Source organism: Barbatula barbatula (genome assembly GCF_947034865.1).
Source record: "Barbatula barbatula genome assembly, chromosome: 7".
Lineage (NCBI taxonomy): Eukaryota > Metazoa > Chordata > Actinopteri > Cypriniformes > Nemacheilidae > Barbatula > Barbatula barbatula.
The window spans coordinates 15324970-15350198 of record NC_136770.1 but is presented as its reverse complement, the minus strand read 5'-3'; the positions used below and the strand labels follow the sequence as shown (position 1 = coordinate 15350198).

Below are 25229 nucleotides of genomic sequence, written 5' to 3'. Positions count from 1 at the left end.
TTCTGTGGGACAATTCAAATCTAGACAATTTGGGCAAATCGAAAATGATTACAAAAATGGAAAACAAATGCAAAACAATTTATATTCAAGGATTTAGGGAGATCAATTGATCGGATTACAGAAAAAGGAGCGATAGGAGGGGATGATCTGGATGTTTTTTTAACATGTCCGAATTGAATGGAGCAAAATTAGGTTGATGGGAATCAGCTCGGGGAAAAGATAATATATGCTATACAATGCTTCATCATGTGGGAGATTGATAGCTTGCAGCGATATTTAGGTGATTTAATTTAATCTGGGAAAAAGGTCAAATTCCATCAAGCAATTAATTACTTTACCAACAGGGAAATAATCATCAGATTCATCTAGTTAAAGGCCAATAGCATTGCCTTCTCAGTTGGGAAAAACAATGGAAAAGTTGGTTACAGAAAGACTTATGTGTATGTTCTTGAAAAGAAGCAATTATTAAAATCATATCAAAGTGCTTTCCGTAAAGGAAGAAATACTATGGATTCAATATTATTTCTAGAATCAGAAATCTGAATAGCACAATCAAATAAAGAAATCGTTATACTGTAGCTATATTTTTTATATTGAGAAAGCATACGATATGGAAAGAAGGACTTCTTATCAAGTTACTTTTCATGAGGCTGCTATTTTATCGTTTTTAAGGAGTATTCAAGTAGACACAGCATAGAAAATGGACCACATCAGGGTAGTGTGTGTAGTCCATTGTTATTTAATGAATGATTTATGGTATTTTGAAAAAGTGGAACATGGAATAGGAAAATCATTGTATGCAGATGATGAGACTCTCTGAATTAGGGGAAGAAATATTGAATATATGAAAAGGAAGATGCAGATAGCAATTAAAACTGTAGAATTATGGTGCTTTAAACTATCGAGTGCTAAATTGCAGATAATCTGTTATTCTTAACGGCATGAACAAATTCCCTTAAAACTGTATCAAGAACTAGAACAATTAAGGGTGGGAGAGATGTCTTTGTTTATAAGAAGAACTAAGTTAACTAAGAGTTAACAGGGACATATTATTATGCACCCTGCAAAAAATGTAGTTCAGGAGTTTGGGGAACATAATAAAGGAACATAATAAAGCAAAATGAAGAAGTTTTGGATGGATAAGTAATGTAAAAGCAAGGGAAAATGGTTTAGATTAAATACAATATTGTCTCATAGTATCATATTCAGAAATTCCCCACTGGTTATTTAGTATGCCATCAATTGAATTACAAAGAATTAAAAGAGAAAGTTGCCTGAAATAGTTGTGCAAAGGAAATATACAACGGAATTAAAGATTTTTACAGATGGTTCGAAAAATCAAGAGAATGGTATTATAGGAGCTGCGGTATATTTTCCTAAATATTACATTAAAATGAAAAAAAGGACAACAGATCATCTTTCTGTATATAACTGGTTGCAATAATGATGGGATTAAAGTGGATTGAAGAAAAGAAAGAAAATAATGTTTTAGTTGCATCAGACAGTATGTCAGATTTAAACAGGGAAACACGTAGAATAGATGTATGAAATTAATTATAGCAAATTATAAAGATATTACATACATTTGAGTTCATGCAATGTAAGGGTGAAGGATAATGAAGTAATACAAAATTTGCCAATTAATCCATGAAGTCACAAATAATAGAAATGAAAGTTGTATTATGTAAAGTTGAGGCAAACACACTATTCTCAAAAATATGGCAGAATTATTGGGATACAAACAGTACAGGAAGACATTTATATAATATTAAGAGGTATATTGGTATTGTAAATTGCACAGGAAAAATAGAAGGGAAGGAGTAGTGCTTTCGCGTCAGAGAATAGGACACAGGACTCAATAAGACACTTTATTTAATAAATAAACACCCAAATGGAACATGTCAAAAGTTTAGTCAACAAGAATCTGTAAAGCGTATTAATAGACATGAAAAAGAAAGGGGGAATTAAAATAAGCAGTTGTACAATTGGAATTATAATTCACAATAAAGAATTTTCTAAGTAGGGAGTTGAAGGAAGTAAATGAGCAATTCAGCAAATTCTTAAAAGAAACAGGATTGATGGAAAGAGTGTAAATATATTTATATATATATGTAGAAAGACTGAGGCAATTGCCATGGATCCACACTCCAGTTCGGAAGGTGGCGGTAATGCGCCTATTAGATTATTTACCTACTGCCAGTAAAACTCAAGAAGAAGAAGAAGAAGAAGAAGAAGAAGCATGAGATCAGTTGATATTTTGCGTCTGGTCGATAGGTGGCCAGAAATCTCCCTACTACTTCCTAAACGTTTTTACGGAACCACAGAAGAAGCGTCTGAAGTCATGGAGGCGGCAACGGAGAATAAAACAACGTAACGTGTATAAACAGAAACCGCGATACATATATGTTGAAGTCACCCTTAATGCAGTCTTCGCGTATTTTCGTGAGACATACAGCGTACTGTCGCCTTATATATTTTGCTATCCTGCATCCGCGGCTGTTGTCAACGGCTCGCCTGTCAAAGCAACACAACGGAACCAGGTCTGTGCTTTTACAGGACAAACTACATATATAAAATACACGCATCTAGAAATTGAACTTGTGACACAAAATGAAAGAAAGCGAATTATTCTATTCGTGTCTAAGGTTGGGAAAATGGCTCACTGGAGCAGGTTTGAGAAGGATCTGGACTTGGAGACCAGAAGACTCATCTCAAATTTGACTGGTATTCAGGATGAGGAAGATCAGAACTATCAAATGGCACTGAAGTTCACCCTGTCCAATTTTAAGTAAGGACTGTTCTTCCGTTTATTTATACGGGCTTACAATAGCACATAATGAACAGTGTAATACATTTCATTGAACAGATAAGTGCAATAAACAAAGGGATAAATAATAAAGAAAAGAATTCTCATCCTGTTTTTTCCCATTAAACAGATTTCATCGTTTACTTGACTGCAACAGGCACAATGTACAGCGCTCCATTAATGGGTACTATGCATGTGTTTACCATCTTCATTTTTTTTGCTATAGTTTATGAAACCTTATTTATTGTGATTTCTCTTTCTCTCAGGATTCATGAGAAACTCATGGTCCACTCTGACTTGAGCAAAGCAGACAGCTGGAAGCGTCTGACTGAGGAATTCCTCACTTCTCCTCTTCCCAACACCGAGGGAACCAGGGTAGATAATATTGACATTAAACATAGCCTAACTCACATTAGTAAATGTGCTGATTATCTCTATCTCATGTTTACAGACTGATGTCCACTACAGTTTGCTGGATTTATTACTCCATCTGTCTGACTCTCCATGCAACACCAACTACTGTGAAAGGCCCAGACTGAAGGAAATAGGTGAGAGTGGTTTTGTGTCCACACTGTACATGCTAAATGACTAATATATTCACCCGATTGGTATAAATCATTAAGAATATTGTTTTCTACAGTGAAAGAAGACACATTTGATTGGGCAAAATACTTAATGGATGGGGAAGATGTTGATACTGGACCCTTTCCAGACACACCAGTAAGTGAACTCATTTACACTATTATAGTGTTCTTGAGAAAATCCTGATTGACATCTTAAAACCAAGATTTCTTAAGAATCACCTACATAGATTTATGATAACAGATTAAGGTTGCAGGAGTAGTTCACAATACATTTTTACTTCCTTATAATTCACTCACCCACATGTCATACCAGACGGCCGTGTGTTTATTTCTTCTGTGGAAACATTTTTAGACTTGGTGAGAGGTTTCCAGGGTTCTTTACTTAAACGATGGGCTGTTGGTTAAGGTCCAAATTTCAGTTTCATCACAGCTTCAAAAGGCTCTACACGACACCAGCCGATGAATAAGGGTGTTGTCTAGCGAAACGAATCATTTCCAAGAAAACTAAAAATATTGTTTAAACATAACTATATGGCTTGCTCTGCCTCGGAGTGCCTCCATTTAGCGCGTCCACAACTATGTAATCACGTTGGAAAGGTCACGCATGACGTAAGCGGAAGTTCCGACCCAGTGTTCAAAATTACTTGGATGTTGAATGACCTGTATATGTCTGTGTGCAACATTATTGTTTAAAATGGTCATGTGCGTATCAGGGATGTTTAAATCTATGTCACACTTAACTTTTCCAGTGTGTGTGTAGTTTGAGAACTACTGCTCTTAACAATTCATCCAGAGATATAAATATCTAGATGCTGCATTAGCATCTGTGTCTATGGGCCGCTATACGTAGGTCATCTTCCATTTTGGAATGGTGCGAGCAGGTCCGTTAACACTTACTGTGTATGATTATGAAAACATATTTATTGTTGTGTAAGCTCAAACATTATATCTGCTACACTAACACATGACAACAACGAAAGTTTATCCCATTTTTCGGAAATTTAATTCCTGTGGTTTCACAGCAGTGGTTGCGCAGTATTGGGGCATTCTAGCAAACTGTGAGTGACGTCCGTGGACCGCTCCAAGATGGCGGACATGTCTACGTGCCTGGGGCACTTGAATGAGACATTTAGTTATATACAGTATATATATATATATATATATATATATATATATATATATATGAATTCATCTATACAAAAGGGTGGCAGAAATCATTTCTTATTTATCGTAACAGGAATGGTCTGAGGATGAAAGTGAAGAGGATGATAGTCAGCAGCCTTTGAGCAGAGAGGATTCTGGGATACAGGTGGACAGAACTCCACAGGAGGATCACGAGCAGAACAACAAGCACGTCCAAGTTACATGGACTGGTAAGGGATAGTATTGTCACAAATATTTGTGGTTGCCTTTAGTTTAAGTTTACAGCAATACTTCTTACCAAACCTTGTTCTTGTAGTGGGTGAGCCTGATTCCAGGGCCTGGCTGGAGCAACATATCGTCACCTCATACTGGGTTCCCAACTCTCCTCGCTTTCCACACAGCCTTCATCTGCATTCCAACCTTTACAATGTGTGGTAAGAAATTCACAGTTAGACACGTACAAAATGTTTATATCATTATTGGAATGATTTCATTTGATAGGAATCCTATTCAGGTTGTGTAAGAGTTATCCATTTTATCTCTCCAGGGATCAACACCTTTATAACACCGGACCGCTTTACCTTCCAGAGGAGAAGTCTTTTGTTACAGAAACTCAAGTGATTCGGGAAACTCTATGGTAGGGTTAGATCTGCTGCCATGTTTACATTTCGTGACAGAGACTTTTACAAAAAGAAGGATGGATGTTATGATTGCGGAACTGACGTTATGGGATAAGGGTCGGTAAACATGTTGAAACAGCTGTGGAATAAAGATGTTTGTAATGGTCGATAACGTATCAGTGACATTATCTCAAAAGAAAATGTGTCACAGACTGATAGCTTTTATCAGGATACAGGAAAGATCATGCATTCTTCTGTGCTTATCCTCAGGCTTCTTTCTGGTGTGAGGAAACTTTTCATTTTCCAGCACAATGACGGCAAGGTGACCGTGAGGAATGATGTGGTGGTCACACATCTAACAAATGTAAGTGGAAGCTGATTCTTTAACATTCTTTCCTTGTTTTATTTTAGATTTTGCTGTGTGGCACATTCAGTCTTTCCACATCAGACCCAAAAATATGGGGTCTGTTTTAAATGTACTGTGTTCTGATTCAGAACTAGGTATAATATAATGTTCTATTATATTTGTAATTACTGTATACAAAGTATTTGTTTAATTTATTAAAAATCGAACAATTGAAAGATAAAAAGACTATGAGTCGAATAAGCATTCTTGCTAAAAGGGATAGTTCACCCAAAAATAAAAATGATCATTTACTCACCCACTTGTCATTTCAAATCCTTTCTTCTGCAGAACACAAAAGAAGATATTTAGAAGAATGTTGATAAGCGGTGGCAGCCATTGACTTTTTCAAAATATCTTCTTTTGTGTTCTGCAGAAATAAGAAGGTTTGACATGACAAGAGGGTGAGTAAATGATGACAGAATTTTCATTTTCGGGTGAACTATCACTTTATGGGATATTTACATCTATGTTAAAAGCTATAATTACATACATGGATTATTAATAAGATAATATTGCATTACAGTGTTACTTTTAACTGATTTGTTATAATTCTATGAACAGAACAGTCTTCACTCAGTCCTGGAGCACATAGCGGCTTATGGACAAGCAGTTTCTCGACTGCAGAGGTTCATTGATGAAGTGACCGGTCACAGTGCCGAGCCCTGCCCTCCAGGTCTCAACCCTCTGTCATCATTCTCGTCCTCCAAGAAGAGCTCGGAACCTCCTTTCAGGACGTATCAAGCCTTTGTGTGGGCATTGTATAAATACTTCAGTACTTTTAAAGAAGAGCTTACTGCTATAGAGAAAGACATTATCGGCAAAGGTTGGTGTAGTATACATTACAATAAATATTATTTTGGAGAGGGGTTTTATTACCCCAAATAATAACCTTTTTTGAGAATCATTCTTTTTTATTAATATTTTTCAACATTTCAAAGTAGGGAGGGTGTCTTGTAATACAATCATTTTTATTTTTGTGATAATGATGTTAATGACTTAAAAAAAAGGGATTTAATGGAAAACCCTAATGTCATTTAGATGAGACGGTGACTCTGTCTGCTGTGCTGGAACGCTTAAGTCCTCATCTGGCCCAGATTACGATGCTCCACAGGGTGTTCTGCACAGGAGTGGCTGAGGTCCCGTCTGGAACGCCCAATGTGTTACGAGCCTCACACTTACTCAACACCCTCTACAAGGCCATCATAGAGTATGACAGTGTGGGCGAAGCATCCGAACAGTCTGTAAGTCTGTCTTTGATAGCCATTTGGTAGTAGATGTTTGACTTTGTGTGTTATTGCACTACTTCAACCTTTTTGCTGCGTCCGATCCAAAATGATGTCCATTGTATTTCTATCAGGTGGCACTCCTTTTCTCTCTGTGGGTAGAAACGGTCCGGCCGTATCTTGAGATCGTAGACGAGTGGATTGTTCACGGTCACTTATTTGACCCTGCCAAGGAGTTTGTAATTCAAAGGTAGAAGAAACACACTCGTGCATATACACTATTATTAAAAATTCTGTCTTTTTATTTAACTCAACATACGCATTTGCGAGTCATGTTTGATTATGTTTTATCAGGAACAAGGATGTCCCAGTAAACCACAGAGACTTCTGGTATGCCACTTATACGCTGTACAGCGTTTCCGAGACTGTGGAGAGCGAAGAGAGGCTCAGCGACGCAGCCAGCGGAAGCTCTGGAGGAGAGCAGACCTCAAGCAACAAACAGCACACTATGGTGTCCTTCCTCAAGCCGGTACTCAAGCAGATCATCATGGCAGGCAAATCCATGCAGCTGTTGAAGAACCTGGACTGCAAACAGGCAGAGCAGTCGGATGGATCCTCCAGAGGTCAGTTTATATAAGATGATGCACCTCAGGTAGTTTATGAGCAATCCAGGAGAGTTTCGACTTGTGTCCTTTGTTTATTTTATTTGGTTATTGTTTGTTATTTATTTTAGTTTTGTTTTTAAAGTGTGTAAATTTTATATTTTTGGTTAAATGTTTAATGTTTTCTCTTTAAAGTCACCATGAATTCAAAATTCATCTGAATTCAAAAGCGTCTGCCAAAATGAATAAAAAAAGGGAAAATTCTAAGTGTTTTACACAGTGTTGCAGTGACTATTATAAATGATTTATTTGTGAGCACCATTATTTTAGAAAATTCCTTTGCACTTACAATCTTTTATCAAAAAAATGAAGCTCCCTTCCCCCTCTACAACAACTCTTCACCACATGACGTAAGCAACGAAAAAGGGTTTGGGCTATACTGACTGTCCAATGACCAGGCATTTTAAGCCCTCCCCTCCACAAGAGACCGTAAACTGTTATTCAAACCTGCCTTCATTTTGTTAGCAATGCCCAACTTACAACCAGGGCTGTAGGCCTGCATACATATTTAGGAAATATTCTCTAAGGAAGTGCACGAATGTTCAAAAAAAAGATTTGATCCACAATAACTTCGTATTTTAACAGGTTTTAACAGTGGTTAAGTTACCACTACAGAAGACCTTAGATCTTAAGATCTTTTTAACGCTCATCTGTAATGATTTTATAATATACAGAAAAAATATAAAAATCATTTGTATGTGTTCCTAAATGTTTGTTCACCCGGATCACGCAGAGTTATTTTTATTCACCAATAATTTAAATATGTAATGTTTGTTAATTTTATAAATATATGAACGTTTGTGTAGGTGTTTTTTAATACAAAATGAATATGCATACTACACAAATTATGTCAACACAAACTTTTATTCTGAATGCGATTAATTAGCGTTTGACTGCCCTAACTTTGTTTTTAAATGACACATTTTTGTGTAGTTCTATTATGCGTTCTCCAATAGTTATTAGTTCTAGTGCATACAGAGAACATAGAATCATATTCAAATAATTAAGAATGAATCAATAATATTGAAACTATGTGAAAGAATACTAAAATGTTATCAAATTCAGCGCACACAGCAAATCTAAATGTGCAGTTGGTGCTACATATTGAGGCATATTGAAATGATCAGATATAATAGGCATGTATTATTTAATAGCATGGACCGAGGCAGAGCTCCTGTCAGATGGTTTGCCAAAGATATCCATGGCCCGGAGCATTTGAAATGTTTTCAAATAGTTTGTTGTTTGAAGGGATGTCAAATAAACGGAAATAATTCATTTCCTGCATTAAAATTGCACTATTATCTGCACGAGTTGCCACAATTTTGCACTCTCTTGTGTAAATCGGCTTTACTATCATTTTTAATGTCAGCTCAGTGGCACCTTCCTGTGTAACAGCAAACGCTGTACATAGAATGTAATTCTATTTATTACGTATTGTAACGTACATTTATCCTAGTTTGTAGATATTGCATAGTTTACAGTTTTTATTATTTGGTGCATGTTTAATAATGTTTGTTAACGCAAATAGAAAATGTAATAGTCTTTGTATTCCTCAGACATGTGTTCCTTTGCAGATGCTGAAAGGAAGAGTCTGTACACGCTGTTTCTAGAGTCTGTGCAGACACGCCTTCGCCATGGAGAAGAGTCTCACGCGAATACAGTTACCGAGCAACAGGCCACTACGAAGAGCCTGATCAAAATGCAGTCCATTGTAGCACGTCATTTGGAGCTGGATGACATTCACGACCCCCTGCTGGCCATCAATTTCGCAAGGTAACTAACACCTGGGAGAGAACCTAAAATCCTAAGCCAATATTTGCACTGTCTAATGTGGATTGTGATTACATTAGCTTGTTTTTCTATCGAGATAATGCGTGTTCTCTCTTGCAGGCTGTATTTAGAGCAAAATGACTTCCATGAGAAATTCTCCGGTGGCAGTGTGATTTTGGACCGCTCCTCGGAGTCTGTGACGTGTCAGACATTTGAGCTCACGTTGCGCTCTTGTCTGTACCCACATATTGAAAGGAGATACATTGAGTGCTGTGGGAACCTCATGAGAACTCTGAAAAAAGACTACAGGTGATAGACCACAGAAAAAAGCCCTAAAACGTGAAGATAGCAATGTATTTGTTTTGTGGAGCATTTAGGAATGTTTTTTCCCTCAGGCTGCTGGAGTACTTGCAAGCTATGAGAAACTACTTCTTGTTGGAGGCTGGAGACACCATGTACGATTTCTACACCGCTATCTTTGACAAAGTTCTGGAAAAAGAGAGCTGGCAGCAGCTGGCCTTCCTTAATGTGCAGCTGCAAGAGGCTGTCGGGCAGCGCCACCCAGAGGACAGCAGCCGGTAGTGCTTTTTTGTTCATTTTTATCATGTGGTTTACCTCAAACCTGTCTACAATCAGTGTCTTCCCCCCTATACTGTACAGGGTGTTTGTTTTCCCCTGATTCATACGTCTTTCTTACAATTGTACAGGTTGTCAATATTTCTTGAAACGCTTGACCCTGGAAGAAAAAAACAGCCTGTCAATAACCTTGATGGTCTCACATTGAGTTATAAGGTGCAGCCCATGTAATTATTAGACAAATGCCACTTTTCCATTTGGGCTAAATATTGCAGTTTATAATAATTGCTTTTGAATTTCTCTTATCAGGTTCCATGGCCTGTAGATATTGTTATTAGCTCAGAGTGTCAGAAAATCTACAATCAGGTCTTCCTACTCTTGCTTCAAATCAAATGGGCTAAATATTGTCTAGACACATTGCGATTCAGTGGTGAGTTATATCAGAGTATTTCTTTCTTTGCAATAAAATTGAGAGGGAAGTTTGAATGGATTATTGCCAATAAAAGACACATCAAGAAAAAGTAATAATATCAGTATACTTAAGCTGTTTTTAAAGGTGTCACACCTTATTCCTTGATGAATTGCAACTCTTCAGACGCCATAGATTTTCTCTATAGTTCCAATATGACCCAGAGTACTGATGTATCCAGATGCTTTTCGGTTTACATGCTCATATGGGATCTTAAAATAATATCTTCCCACAGATTTGACTGCAGCTGCTAAAAGGCAAGATGGAAGCCAGTCTGAAGATAGTACAACCAAAGAACCCGTAAACCAGCAGATTCACAGGATGTTTCTCCTGAAAGTTAAACTCATGCACTTTGTCAACAGCCTGCACAACTACATTATGACAAGGGTAGGTTTTACAGTATGGAGATTGGAGTTTAGACTTTTAAATTGAAATTAGGTCCATTTGTTTATACATTTCTGTATTTGTTTCCTTTTAACCATCTTTTTTCCTTTTGACATTTACTCTCATCTTTCATCTGCAGATCCTACACAGTACAGGTTTAGAATTTCAACACCAAGTACAAGAGGCAAAGGACCTGGACCAGCTTATCAAAATCCACTACAGATACTTGTCAACCATTCATGACCGATGCCTGCTCAGAGAGAAAGTAAGCAATTCTGGATCTGTGTCAAAATTGCATAAACATTTTCCTGCATAGAGAACACTTCTTGTTTTCAAGAAAAACGAAGCGCATACTCAAGCGGACATCTGAATTTCTTTATGAATTTCTGTGTGAGAAAAGTTCAAATCGTGTGTTACATTGCCTGAAGCATCACACACACACACACACACACACACACACACACACACACACACACACACACACACACACACACACACACACACACACACACACACACACACACACACACACACACACACACACACACACACACACACACACACACACACACACACACACACACACACACACACACACACACACACACACACACACACACACACACACACACACACACACACACACACACACACACACACACACACACACACACACACACACACACACACACACACACACACACACACACACACACACACACACACACACACACACACACACACACACACACACACACACACACACACACACACACACACACACACACACACACACACACACACACACACACACACACACACACACACACACACACACACACACACACACACACACACACACACACACACACACACACACACACACACACACACACACACACACACACACACACACACACACACACACACACACACACACACACACACACACACACACACACACACACACACACACACACACACACACACACACACACACACACACACACACACACACACACTGAGGCCGCCATAAATTCACGTATGAAACTTGTTTTTGTGTCCTTCAGGTCAGTTTTGTCAAGGAGGCCATCATGAAAGTGCTGAATTTAGTTTTAATCTTCTCAGACAGATGGCAGGCTGGTTTTGGGGCCTGGAAGTAAGTCCTGTAACATCACTTACGGTTTTTTATAGAAGTTTTCACTTCACTTCATCTGGTTTTACTTCCCTTCTGAAGCATTTAGCTTTTCTTAAGCTCAAGTTTTTTTGGATGTACAATTACAAATGTTTTTTTCTGTCCTTAGAATTGAGTCGATTGACAAAATGGAGTCGGATTTTAAAAACTGTCACATGTTTCTTGTGACTATTTTAAACAAGGCTGTGTGCAGAGGCTCATTTCCTCACTGTAAGTTTCATAAACATTTATTTACATTTTCTAATTTCAACACAAGCATACATTTATTTATAAGTATTAGTGCACGTACATTTTAAAGGGAAAAATCAACAAGCTATGAAAAACAATTGAAATCTACTCTTAATGATACCAAAACAGGTTTAATTTTGCTTATGAAAACTTTGTGATGGTACATTTTGCTGTGTTCTCTTACAGTGGAATCTTTAGCACTGTCACTGATGGCCGGGTTTGAACAGTGCTAACGGTTATGTAATCCTGAACACAAGGCAGATTATTTATTGTACTTCTGTATGATGGCTGCTGTGCTGTTCCTGTTTATCTTCACCAGCATGTCTGACTTCACAGGAGACAAAATCACAATAGCTTTTCGTTTCTACAAAAGTAGCACTTTGCTTCTATAAACCACGTGAAAGTCGTGTTAAACTGGCCTGCATACAGCACAAATGTTGCTTTGTGATCTTCTTGTCAGGTAGGAAACGCAAATGTAGACATGCAACAAGACATTTAAGGTAAAGATATTCCAAATACCTGTAATGAAATTGATCATAATTGACCGAAACTCAAATGTAAATAGTGTACTTATTTTAACCTAACCTGCAGACATATGTGTGCAGTTTAGGCCTATATTTGTATGTGTTGTGTTTGCCTAAAGCTGTTTTTCATTGTGCTGAATGGAAAGTTGTGTACATTAAACTGTCATTTTCCTGACTTTGAGATAAAATGCTGGCTTGTTTATTTATTTGAATAAAAATGATCATTCTTGACGACTCTTGCATTAGATAAAAGGTATTAAATTTTGCATGTATAATATAATACATAATAACGCAAACACACACTGCTGAACTTTGAGCCAAACCCCCCTTAATATTAAGACATAATATTTATGTTTTTTTTTGCGTGGAAATATTCAGAGAAATTAGTAATTTTGTCCAGTGTAATGATGACCCAAATCATTATTATATAATATACAATGCAGAACCATCCATTATTTTGGTTTGGTGGTCTTATTTTTCTGATGTTTGATTGCACAAAATGCATGATCAATTTCTATATTTCATAAAATTCCACAAAATCTGCGGCCCCCCTGGAACCATCTTGGCCCTTTTCTACCCAAATTGAATTCAAACCACACGAAAGCAATATGGTGAAGAACTCCGGTAACTAAACAACACTGGCCCCGGACACTGTATGGCACAAAATCACTGACGCGTTTCTCAAAATATCAGTCTACGTACGCACGCACGCACGCACGCACGCACGCGAAGACGTTCCTGACTGGTTCTGATCCTGAACGCCCCCTGTTGGCCTGTATGCGGCAGAGCGTTGCTGGAGTTTCCTGTTGAATTTTCCTGTAGAGCGCAACAGGAACTCCGACTCGAGCTCTGCGCCTGCGACAACATTCACCGCGGACAGGATTCCTCCGCAAACTTTCCGAAGCGCTCCAAACTTCCGAGGATTTACCCGCAGAAAACGACTTTACGGGGACCGTCGAACTCCGCAGACGTCGAAATCGCCCCGAAAATGCAGTTTTGAATAGTTTGAGCGGATAGTTTGTCCTGGAAAACGTAAGGGTGGGTAAGAGCGGAGCGTTGACTTTACTTTCATTCTGGGTGTTGTCTGACTCTGTTACAACCAGCTTATTTGGTGTTACTTTAAAAGCACCCGCTTGCTGGTAGTTTTGACCGTATGGTTGTGTTTGTTGGCATGTATTAGAAGCGGTGTAAAGACGCGGTGTGTGTAAATTCCATTGAGTTGTTTGAAGTTTCAGGTCGTGGGTGAGGTGGGCCCGTGCGCGCGCGTGAGCAAACGCGACAGAAAGTTGAAGCGCTCGACGCGACGAACTAGAAAGCTCCTATTATAAACTAAAGCCGCGTCTTGCGTTTATTATAATTACGCGAGAGTCGTGACGTTAGTGCGTCGCGTCGCTCGCTGGTTTAATCTGCATGGGTTTAACGAGGCTTTGCTAGACTAGACGCTCGTTGGTAATGGTTCTGTTTGGGCGTTGTTGATACAGTGGTGCGTGTTTAAGAGGTATCGTGCATTTGTGCCGAGATCTTGATCTGATCTACTTAACGTTCATATCTATCTATCTATCTATCTATCTATCTATCTATCTATCTATCTATCTATCTATCTATCTATCTATCTATCTATCTATCTATCTATCTATCTATCTATCTATCTATCTAGCATCTCAAAACTTTGATATGACTTTGGGACACAAAAATATATATTTTGAGGAATGTTCAAATACAAATGGTTGTGTCCATACAGTGGTGGCCAATGGGAGAATTGGTCGCCAACGTTCTTCGTAATATCTTTCCTGCAGGAAAAAAACATGCAGGTTTGGAATGAGATTTATCAATTATAAACACATTTTTATTTAAGGATTCCGCGCTGGTTGACAAACCACTAATCTGAAAAACAGCTTCAGCTAAGCAGAGCACTGTGAACTTTTCTGGTACGAACACAGTTGGTTTGTTTCCTCAATAGAGATTAAGACTAAACATGGATTAGCCGCTTTGTCAGAGGTGGTTCTCCGTTGAAGATCTGTTTAGTCTGGAACTAAGATTTGTCTTTATCTGTAATGCCACCTTTGAGGTATCAGTCTTGCTGAAAATGGCCAAAAATTAAGACAACCATCACAGCTTTATTTTTGTAACCCGAATACATTTGACGCAATGATGATGACCACTGCTTTAATGTAACAAATTGGGATGTGCATCATCACGTGGCGCACGCAAAGCCAGTTTTGACACCGTGTTTCCTTGCACGTGTGAGTGCGATTTGTTGTTGTTTAAGAGAGGAATGTGTCAAGATGTTCTGCTTGTGTGGTAAACCAGTACTCTGTTCGTGTTGTGAATTGTGTGCCACCACGGCTGCCATGAGAGAGAGGTGCAACTGGCTGCATGCTGAAAATGTTTGTGCATACATGAACAGTTTAGAGAGAAAGACGGCCATATGGTCTGTGCCACAGGTGTTGATAGAATAGTTTACCCAATCATTTATTCACCCTCATGTCATTCCAAACCTGCATGACTTCAGTCTATTTTATCAGAAAAAAGAAGATATTTCTATTCGAAGGACATTGGTAACCGAACAACACGCATTCAACAAGACTTTTCTCAAAATATAAAAGACAGTCCAACGTGTGTTATGTTTTAAATGACACGAGGGTGTAGAAATAATGCATGAATATTCATTTTGTTTAAGGTTGTATTATGTGTTGCCTTGTCTGATCATAGTCACAAGAACAAGAGGGAATCCTGCATTCCCTTTAAAAGGGAGTCGTGGTGGTTTAATATCAGTGTAAAAGCTCTAAGGGCAGGCGGCCAGACTGAGGCAGATGGGGGGTTGTGCAGAACGTGACACTGTATGAAATGTTTGGCCGGGACTTTGATGCTTTTGTTTCAAATGGTTTTAAATATGCTGTTAATTTACTCGCCCTCAGGTCGTCCAAGATCTAGGTGACATTGTTTCTTTAGTAAAACAATAAAGTTTTTTAGCTGTAAGACCTCAGGTCAAGTGCCATGTCATTAAAACAGGCAACACAAAATGAATCCTGCGTCTCCAGATGACATATCGGCGGTCTTATAAAGCAAAGTGGTCGCTCTGTGCAAGAAACTGTATGTTATTTAAAGCATTATTGTTTGTTTTACAGTAGGGCTGGGTATCGATTCTGATGTTCAGATTCAAAAGTGCTAGAGTCTATTCGATACGAGTCAATGAATATAGATTTAATACAGATCCTATTGATATTTAAAAGAAAGGTCAGTAAATATCGCATTACAATGGTGAATTAAAAAACGAAGAGCCGCAAACCTGTATTTTAAACTTCAAACACACTTGGGAATATTGAAACAGAACAGGTTAATTTACATTTAAGATACAGTATAACAAACAAAATAATTTGTAAAAAGGGGCTGACATCATGTGAAGGTTATGTTAAATTCACCAAAACATCCACTGTGTTAATGAAGCAATGCATGAGGATCAAGTCTCGAGATATGACATATTGTTTTAGATGTGTGGAGAACTTTTTATTACTTTTATCTACTGTTAAAGGGATGGAACCAAAAATACAAATTCGGTCATCATTTATTCAACTTCGAGTTGTTCCAAATCTGTATAAATGTCTTTGTTCTGATGAACACAAAGAACGATATTTGGTAAAAGCCTTATAACCTAACAGTTCTTGGACCCCATTGACTACCATATTATTAAAAATGAATAAAACCATTTTTTCCCCTGTTGAACACAAAAGAAGATACTTGGAAGAATGTAGGACTGCAAACAGTCTCTGTTGCACTTTTGACTACCACTGTAATATTTCCTACTATGGTATTCAATGGTCTAAATATCTTTCTCTGTGTTCAACTAAACAAAGAAATCGATACAGATTTGGAGCAACTAGAGGGTGAGTAATTCATGAGAGAATTTCCGTTTTTGGGTGAACTATCCCTTTAAGAATTCAGATTTCGGATTGGTTAAAACAGGGTAATAGTCATGAATGGGTTAATAGTCAGGCATAACTTGACATCACAGAGGTAAATATGGAGGTTTAAATCCAGCCACTCCCTCATTCAAAAAAGCGTGCCCCAGTATCTGCCCCAAAGAGAAATATTTAGATGTGGCTTTTCAAGGGCATGACCAGGCTTGTGAAGGTTTCTTGAACTGCTATGGTTTTCTAGTGGTCACGTGACAAATGTTCTGTTTTACTGCTGGGTGTTTGATTTAGACAGACTTCTGCTTTATCGTCAGCATTTTTCATTTCAAGTTATTTGAATTGCTGTAGATCAAGGACATGCTGCTTGCACACGTATCAAAAAGGAACCATGGTCAGCGGTCTCAATATGACTTCCCTTTAGTTAAAAAGTATTAAACGTTATCCAATGGTTTTGTGATTTGTATTTAAAAGTGCACGAGAAATTAAATGATTGCAAGTGATGTCAGAGTCAAGGAACTTCCGACAATGAAAGGTGTTAGATTACATCATCAGAAAGAGTATTTGACACAACCGCAATACAGAGCGTGTTCTGCTTCCTGCAGAGTCTGAGATCAACCATATTGAGCAGGGATTCATATTCAGCTACTTGTTTATTTTTGTCTGGTTCCTATTGTAACGGAGTTGACAAGTACAGGGACCCGTTTCAATAAGGAGGTTCAAGCAACACTGAGTTAAAATATGAACTCTGAGTTGATTTACTCAGATAATCGCTACTCTGAGTTTTCTGTTTCAGAACAGCTGGTTTCAATGAGTTCAATCCACTCTGAGTAAGTTCACTCGAGGTTACTCGTGTTCACCGCGGCTTTAAAAAGCCATCATCAATTGAGCGAAGATAACATGATTCACCATGGCAACGCCACGTGACAAAAAGCGTTCCGTTTATTTCTCGCCAATAGAATAGGAGGCACTATATATATATATGTGTGTGTAAGCCTATATATACACATTTACATGTAAGATATACATATATATATATATATATGTATATATATAAACACATATATACCTTCGATTTTTGTCATGTAGGTGCAATCCAAATAAAATATAAAAACATCATTCAGTCCGGTGAGTTTAAATGCTCTTGCTTTTAGGATGTCTGACTGGGAAATGCTTGATATATTTAAAAAACTGGCTTTGAAAGTTATACGGATATGAGAACCGAGCACTGTGGCTATAGAAGACAGATAACTGGCCATTCTTGCCCCTGATCCAGCTTTGTGTAACGGAGTGAAGAGCTGTGCAGTGTGTAAGCGGCACTCCCAGACTAACAGAGACGCTCTACGGCTCATCGTTAGAGCGCCCATCTCTCATTCGGGCCAACGTCGGATCGAAGACCGCGCGAGTGGGACCTTTTAAATGTGCACCCAATCACATTGGGAAATCCTAAAGGCTATTTAAATTATTCGCTTACTTCCAGAATTGGCAGCAAGACCACGATGCACACTTTTCTTACTGCTGTGCGTACAGTTGCCTTGCTAACGTGTTCTGCATCCCCGGTGTTATAAAGAAAGCTTCCGTTAGCAAAGAAACGTAAAGCCATACAGAGAATCTGCTCAGATGTAAGAGCGCAGCCACGACGAGTGAGGTTTGTGATGTAAGGATGAAGCAGATTATGAATATATTTAATGGACTGTAAAGAAAAACTGTGCCGCTCAAATAAAGAATCCTCCGGATATGATAAAACATCCAAACGGGGCTTCTAACCATATATTCTCTCCCGACGTAAATGTAACTCTCTCTGAATGAATGCAGCTTCCTCGTCTACGGGTAGGCCTACTGAATAAACGGACATTTAATGTCTGTGTTATAAACTTGTGCGCGATTAAGGAAAACGATTGAAAAAACAAACGGCGAAGGCAATTTCAACACCGCTCGTGCTTCTAAAAGGGGCGGAGATTGTAACAAACCTCGGGTTAGTGGAATAAAACCTGCTCCCGACCAGGTTAGGTTCACAGAGTAGGTTACTATGGTTACTCACTCTAAGTATAATATACCTTGATTTCTGAAACGGGCTTGACTTACCCCGCGGTCACGGGTTTGATATACCTCGCGTTCTGAAACTGAAAACCCAGAGTATCCCGTTTTCTGGGGTTAATTTACTCTGAGTTTGCACTTACCCTGCTTTCTGAAACGGGTCCCAGGTCTGATGTTACTTTAAATACTGTCTCAGGAAACGAATACGACCAATGAAATGATAGCTCATACTGCACATTTTAAAACGGGAACTAACCAGTATTCGGCCACCTCTCATTGTGTCACTTTTAATTCAGTCTTGGTGTAAGATCACAGCTGCTCGGTAAAACGGTCTCAGCAGAAGCAGCTGTCTAGCATTGTGGATGTGTGTCTGTGTTTCCTTAGGGGCAGTTTATTCTTTTGGTAGTTTGCACTGCAGTTCTTTAATCGCAGACTCTCTCCTGCTCGTTCTAACCATTTCCTGCAGTCCGCCGCTTCATAGTCTTCTGCTTTTTTCTCTCTCTCTCTCTCTCTCTCTCTCTCTCTCTCACACTCACTCACTCACTCTCACTCACTCACTCACATAGAACTGGCATGATCAAATTAGTTATATCTCAAATGCATCTACTGTACCCATTTGTTGTTTTTGGCATGTGGTCTTTGGTAACTTGGCTACATGCGTCCCTAATTTGACCATTTTATTGCCACATGTTCATGCGTCCCTAATTTGACCATTTTATTGCCACATGTTGAAGAAGTATAAACATCATAACTTGATGATATTAATGATATATGTAGTGCCGTTTCTGAACAATTCGAAATGTTTTCCTTTTATTTCCTTTATTGATTAAATGCGGAACATTTCAGAACTTGTTTTCACCTTTTATATGAATCGTTATGTTTTTATTACCTTAGATTGAGAATTTTTTTCTTGCCTCAAAGCTTTGTTTGATCCATTTAACTATGGTTCACACAGAGCACTGCGTTTCCCCACTGACCACAGCACGCTAAACTTTGTACATGTAACAGGACTTTCAAGTCTCATGCATTCACCGTGAGACACACGCATTTAGTCTGTTCACACGCTCACATGTATTTCTCTAAGTGATAGCTTATTGAAATGGTGAACTGCTATTTTTCTGAGTTTCAGTCTTTTTTGCGAATGAAACTTGTTTTCCGGCTGCATTGAGTCCATCAAGCTAGATGCAGACTTGTGGTCGGCGAATACTGTTCTTTTCACATGCCATCTGGCTGTTCCAGGTGTCTGAGTGAATGAACTGCACAGTTTAACCTGCTACACGCATGATGCTCATGAATTTGTGTTCGTCTGCGCTGTATGAGGATACGAACACATGAACTTAATCTCCAGAGTTGCTCTGAGTGTTCATTTCATGAATATGTTATTGTTTGTGCGAAGAAATTTATCATAAAAAATAAACGTCTTCCGACAACCGGCCAAAATAAAATTTATGGTTATTTAGTATTTTATGTGAACAAATATATTACTATATAATAGTAAAAAATAAAAAAATAAAAACTAATTTAGATAAACGAAAAACGAAATCATTTTTCATTTTATAGCTGAAGTTAGATGTTTACCTTTGAAATGATCCTTTGTATTTTTATTAATGCTTTTTATTTATACATTTGTATTATATTGTATTTTGAATGTACTATGGCAATGGAATGTACTAAATGGATTAAGTTTTCGCAGATATCAATGCAATTTCAGCAATAAAAAATATTATTTCTATAAAAGAAACTAATAAGCTGTTCATTTTAAGTGACTGGTTTTATTGCCTCTTGTATATTTAGTATTACTCTTTAATACAGAAAAAGTACTTATTATACGAATACCCGATTAATCGATGGAAAAAAACTGTAGAATTCTCGATTACTAAAGTAAACGATAGCTGCAGCCCTAATTTCTATATACATACACCGTGGGTACCATTGCATTATTCGCAATGTTCCGTCAGCCGTTGTAGTGTTTCGAAAGGGAGGGGTGGAGTGAGCGGTTGGTTGCAATTCGCAACATTGCCGCTAGATTTCACTGACTGGTCCTTTAAGTTCCCCTGATGATGCAATCATTTAACCAAAAATATGATATGTGGAACTCTTCACTCAACGGTCGCAGTTTTACATGCTTAGCGGAAGGGAGGCGGAGCTATTAGACACTTCTCGATACTACTTTTGTTGTGATACCTAAGTTGTGTCCCAAATAGTGTTGGAAATCATTTTAATTTGATCTATTCTGATTCCAATCCTGCTTATCAATTTCGATTCTTATCGATTCCCAGTTTCGATTCGTAAAACATTTCGATATCAACCTGTTTAGTCATTAAGCGTGCTTTTATTAAGATTTCAGTAGACCACACAATGCGTGCACTTTTCTGAAAATATGCACAATTCCATCTCTGCTATCCGATTCCTACCCTTTTAATTCCAATTCCAAATTGGAATTGATTTTTTATTCCCACCCTAGTCCCAAATGACATATGCACTATGAACTCAACCATCTAGTGTTTGAATTTAAGAAGAATAGTATAATCCAAAATGGAATACTAAACGGTTTTATACTAACCGGAAGTGTTTGGTTTCCTATACTAGGCTAAATTACCTCAATCTCCCAACACAATACATGTCAATAAAAATTAACATCATACATTTAATGTAATTTTAATCTGTTTTGCTCAGCATGACTTCAGTCACCATTCAATTGAAGCATATTCACTCTGGAGGAGAACTTTGCTCAAGCAGATATTACTGTACTGTTGTTTTACTGTGAGCAGCGTGCAGCTATATAAGTTTAACCAGAGGAAATATATCGGTACCGATAACATAAAAAGATGACGATAATTGATCATGCATCCCAACTAGAAACGTGCCTCGGATGCCCACAGAATGTTTCGAATTATTGCAGTATTCATGTGACTCAAGAATATACTTATTTATTTATAATAAAAGATTACATTAGGCCAGCTGTACTTTGTCAAGCTTGCATTTTCTTTCCTCTTTCAATCTCTTGTCCTTTCAGTGTCTTGTCGGCCGCTTCTGTGTGTGTGTCATCATTTTTAAAACAGGCTTATGGTTTTGGTCTGCAAGAGGAAGAGAAGGATCTTTGTGTAATGTAGATTTCTAACGCTGTAGTAGGAAACTTTCGTGTTGACAGATCTGTGAGGTGTGAAAAGTTGCCCTGCAAATGCACCAGTAATGAAGGGAAGTCAGGTTTGTTTTATGATATTTTTTCCTGTCAAATATAAAACCTCTCGCTTGTATTTACTCTGTTGCCATGGTTTCAACAAAGAGTTCCTTTATTTGCTCGTGTTGTGTACAGAGCTCTGGTTATGACGATGATGAAAGGAAACTGTATCTTTAATATTGTAAACTGCCAACTGAGCTGTATTATATGATAGAAATAACAGTTAAAATCCTATTGTTTCCGATTCAGTCAACACTTTCGAAGTAAAAGGGCAAACCAAGCGCATGGCGGGATACAACATTTATTAAAGAAATAAAGCAGCATACCAATTTGCATTAAAAAACAACTTGAGGTTATCTTGTATATAGCAAAAGCAATTATTAGCATGCTTGGCCAGAGTGTGTTTGTTACTCACATTCATGTCATGTATTTTGTTTTCTTTAGAGTCATGACGTCTGCAGTGACTCTAGAAGATGCTCTGTCCAACGTGGACCTGCTGGAGGAGCTGCCTCTTCCAGATCAGCAGCCCTGTATTGAACCTCTGCCCTCCTCCATCATTTACCAGGTAACGCCTGACCTCAGATCAGCTCTTCAACCAACAAAACATTATAAAACATTATTCTCTAACTGTTGTAAATAAGTTCAATAACAAGATTTATTTCCTACACTGCTTTTAACCATCTGTTTTTGTTACCCTCAGCCCAACTTCAACACCAACTTTGAGGACCGCAATGCATTTGTGACAGGCATCGCCCGATACATCGAGCAGGCCACGGTCCACTCCAACATGGTAAGACCATCTTGAGTCTATTAGTTTAGGTTACTCCACCTTCACATGTGTTCCTGCATTAAAGTGAAAGTTCAGCCAAAAATATATATTCTGTCATTATCTGAAGATTGTTGTTAACTGGCTCACATTCCCTTGCATTGGTTTTGTGCTCATACAATAGAAGTGAATGGGGGCCAGTGCTGTTACCAACGTTTTTCAAAATATCATCTTTGGATTTCTGCAGAAAAAAGTTAGTCAGAAAGGTTGAGTAAATGATGACAGAATTTTCATTTTTGGGTGAACTAATAATTTAAATGACTGAGTGGAGTCTATACCGCTTATCAGAGCGGTGTAAATCTGACCCAGACTATTCCACCAGTCCACCCTGCCAGCTCCCTGGAAGCCCTGCTAAAAGATTCTTTCAGTGGTTTGAATGGTTTTAGTTCGGCCCATTAGAGGCCTTCGTTGTTCTCATCCACAGTGCTGATTTATGGAAGCTGGCTGGATCAACTGTGCGGCTCTGAATAGCTTTTGTATTGAATGTGTAGTGCTGTGAACTGTTATTGAGAGGTTGGAGCTGTCAAGAAGTGTTTGGCATCAAAGGGGAATCAGTGTGGGTGGGAGTACTGCAGTGACACAAACACACATACATACCATTGTAAGACCAACGATGTGGGTTAATATGTTTAGTATATATACACTATTGTAAATGAAATATGTCTGTATGGATTTAGTTATCTCATGATGAGATCTTGCTGTGTTGCAGAATGAGATGTTAGAGGAAGGTCAGGAGTATGCTGTGATGCTCTACACATGGAGGAGCTGTTCAAGAGCCATTCCCCAGGTAACGGAGTTCCCTCACATACAGGCTCCTCATGGCACAAGGTTTCTTGCCCACAGGCTTAAAAAAACTGGCTGATAGGATTGCTCTATTGTGATAAAACATGTCACAGTCTGATGTAATGACCCCTCTCCATCTGCCTTTGTTTTAGGTGAAATGTAATGAACAGCCCAACAGAGTGGAGATCTATGAGAAGACCGTGGAGGTGCTGGAGCCAGAAGTCACCAAACTGATGAAATTCATGTATTTTCAGGTAGGTTTGGATCTGATGTCCTGGAGTTGAATACCAATGCACGAGTGCTGATGTCCTTTCTCACGTTCCTCTTTCAGCGGACTGCGATAGATCGTTTCTGTGGGGAAGTGCGTCGGCTCTGTCACGCTGAGCGTAGGAAGGACTTTGTGTCTGAGGCCTACCTTCTCACGCTGGGGAAGTTCATCAACATGTTTGCGGTGCTGGACGAACTTAAGAACATGAAGTGCAGCGTGAAAAATGACCATTCCGCATACAAGAGGTAACCACATACTGTTTCTGCCTCCAACCTTGTTTATTTCTGCATATGGCCTCTGGATGGCAGTAAAGCTACATCTGGATTTTGTTGGTCAATCCTGATCTATATTGACTTTGCATTCTTAGTTTTGTGGTGTCTGTTAAAGGGCTCATATAGCGAGAATACATGTTTTTCTGTGTCTTTGATGTATTATACCCTCAGGTAGTTCCAAACATGTATACATTTCTTTGTTGAGTTAAACACAAAGAAAGATATTTGAATGAATGTCAGTAACCAAACAGATCTCAGCCCCCATTGACTGCCGTTGTATTTATATTCCCTCTATGGCAGCAAACGCTGTGTGTTTCCCGTGCATGTTTTAGTAGAACACATAAAATTGCTTTTAAGTGTCAGAACCAAATATACATTCTATCTAAAAGCGAATGCTCACCCAGACCTGGCTGAAACTCCTTGTGTAACCACACCCCCACAATTCTACGTCAGTTCCTTGTATGGTTTGACTAAGTTCGGCCAAAGGTGTGCGTACCTGTCAGTACATTGCTTTGGAACCTGATGTTCCAAAATATAAGTTGAGGTCAGAGGCGTTACATTAGGATATATTTAGATCTACTTTAGAGTAGTTCAAGTTGAATACCAAATATTCAGATAGATACGCATAGTTTCAAGATCTAAAGATTCTATGCCTGATGGGAAAGTTTTCCTTATAGTGAGGACAACAAATCAGTGATGGAAGGCAACCATGATAAATAATGCAAACATTGTCCTCTTACTGCTATGTATTAGGGGACTGTTCATATTAGCTTGTACATCATACATGAAGTTGTCATGTAATTACGATGTTATTATGGGATGTACATTGTTATGTATGAATGAATATGTATGTTGAATTGACATTAATGCATTTAGAGCAGTGTTTCTTAAACTTAGGGGCCCCAAGGTGGATCCAGGGGGCCATAGATTTGGTATCATTTAATGAAATTTTTCATAGATTTTGTGCAATCAAACATCAGAAAAATAAGACAACCAACCAAAATAATAGATTTTCCAGCATTGTATAACTGAATGTTTTTTGGTTGAATTAAAATGATTAGTTTAAGATTGCAAGTCTTTATTTGGGGGGGGGCACAAAGCGATGCACTCTTCACAAAGGGGGCCTTACAATGAAACAGTTGAGAACCACTGATTTAGAGAATAGAAATGCTAGAGATGTGTTATGTTTTCTTGTACAAAGTGTGTGCGGGTGTGTTAGTGTGACTATGTCGATTTATTATTTTCATTGCGCCCACCTTCTAAACACACTGGAGGAAATGTCATATCTGACATCCTTTTTGTCACCTAATGCCAACCATTTTGTCATTGCTCTCTTGCTGCCGTGTCAGCTTTCTTTTGTA

The 25229-nt window shown here is 38.4% G+C and overlaps 2 protein-coding genes across 6 annotated transcripts in view; both read left to right on the top strand.

Moving 5' to 3' along the window:
- Positions 1-2222: 2222 nt before the first annotated feature.
- Positions 2223-12823, top strand: tubgcp5 (tubulin gamma complex component 5). Of its 2 annotated transcripts, none has more exons than XM_079461091.1 (24): positions 2223-2540; positions 2646-2788; positions 2937-2990; positions 3073-3181; positions 3258-3354; positions 3447-3526; positions 4628-4763; positions 4850-4967; positions 5081-5170; positions 5424-5517; positions 6121-6382; positions 6598-6800; positions 6917-7032; positions 7137-7405; positions 9019-9217; positions 9335-9523; positions 9610-9792; positions 9922-10006; positions 10100-10220; positions 10495-10646; positions 10783-10908; positions 11714-11802; positions 11948-12048; positions 12253-12823. In XM_079461091.1, exons 2-24 carry the CDS (start codon positions 2655-2657, stop codon positions 12297-12299), a joined length of 3054 nt encoding a protein of 1017 aa, XP_079317217.1. In that variant the 5' UTR covers positions 2223-2540; positions 2646-2654; the 3' UTR covers positions 12300-12823. The 2 variants fall into 2 exon arrangements, with proteins under 2 accessions (XP_079317217.1, XP_079317216.1); XM_079461090.1 differs by having other exon boundaries at positions 9001-9217; positions 12253-12822.
- Positions 12824-13266: 443 nt separating this feature from the next.
- The window catches only part of cyfip1 (cytoplasmic FMR1 interacting protein 1), a 36526-nt gene continuing 24563 nt past the window's right edge, over positions 13267-25229 (top strand). Inside the window, exons 1-6 of one of the 4 annotated variants that reach the window (XM_079460669.1) lie at positions 13267-13628; positions 22164-22284; positions 22420-22509; positions 23255-23332; positions 23481-23582; positions 23660-23841. In XM_079460669.1, coding sequence (XP_079316795.1) covers positions 22168-22284; positions 22420-22509; positions 23255-23332; positions 23481-23582; positions 23660-23841 — 569 coding nt within the window. In that variant the 5' untranslated portion in view covers positions 13267-13628; positions 22164-22167. Of the gene's footprint in view, positions 13633-21726; positions 21746-22163; positions 22285-22419; positions 22510-23254; positions 23333-23480; positions 23583-23659; positions 23842-25229 lie in introns of those variants that run through there. The other 3 variants (XM_079460671.1, XM_079460670.1, XM_079460672.1) reach the window with 3 other exon arrangements.

Bases quoted from the DNA above. Each gene is read 5' to 3' on its own strand.
- tubgcp5 (XM_079461090.1), top strand. From the start codon at position 2,655: ATGGCTCACTGGAGCAGGTTTGAGAAGGATCTGGACTTGGAGACCAGA. The intron at 5,171-5,423 runs GTAGGGTTAGAT...GCTTATCCTCAG, and splicing joins GTGATTCGGGAAACTCTATG to GCTTCTTTCTGGTGTGAGGA. The intron at 6,801-6,916 runs GTAAGTCTGTCT...TATTTCTATCAG, and splicing joins GCGAAGCATCCGAACAGTCT to GTGGCACTCCTTTTCTCTCT.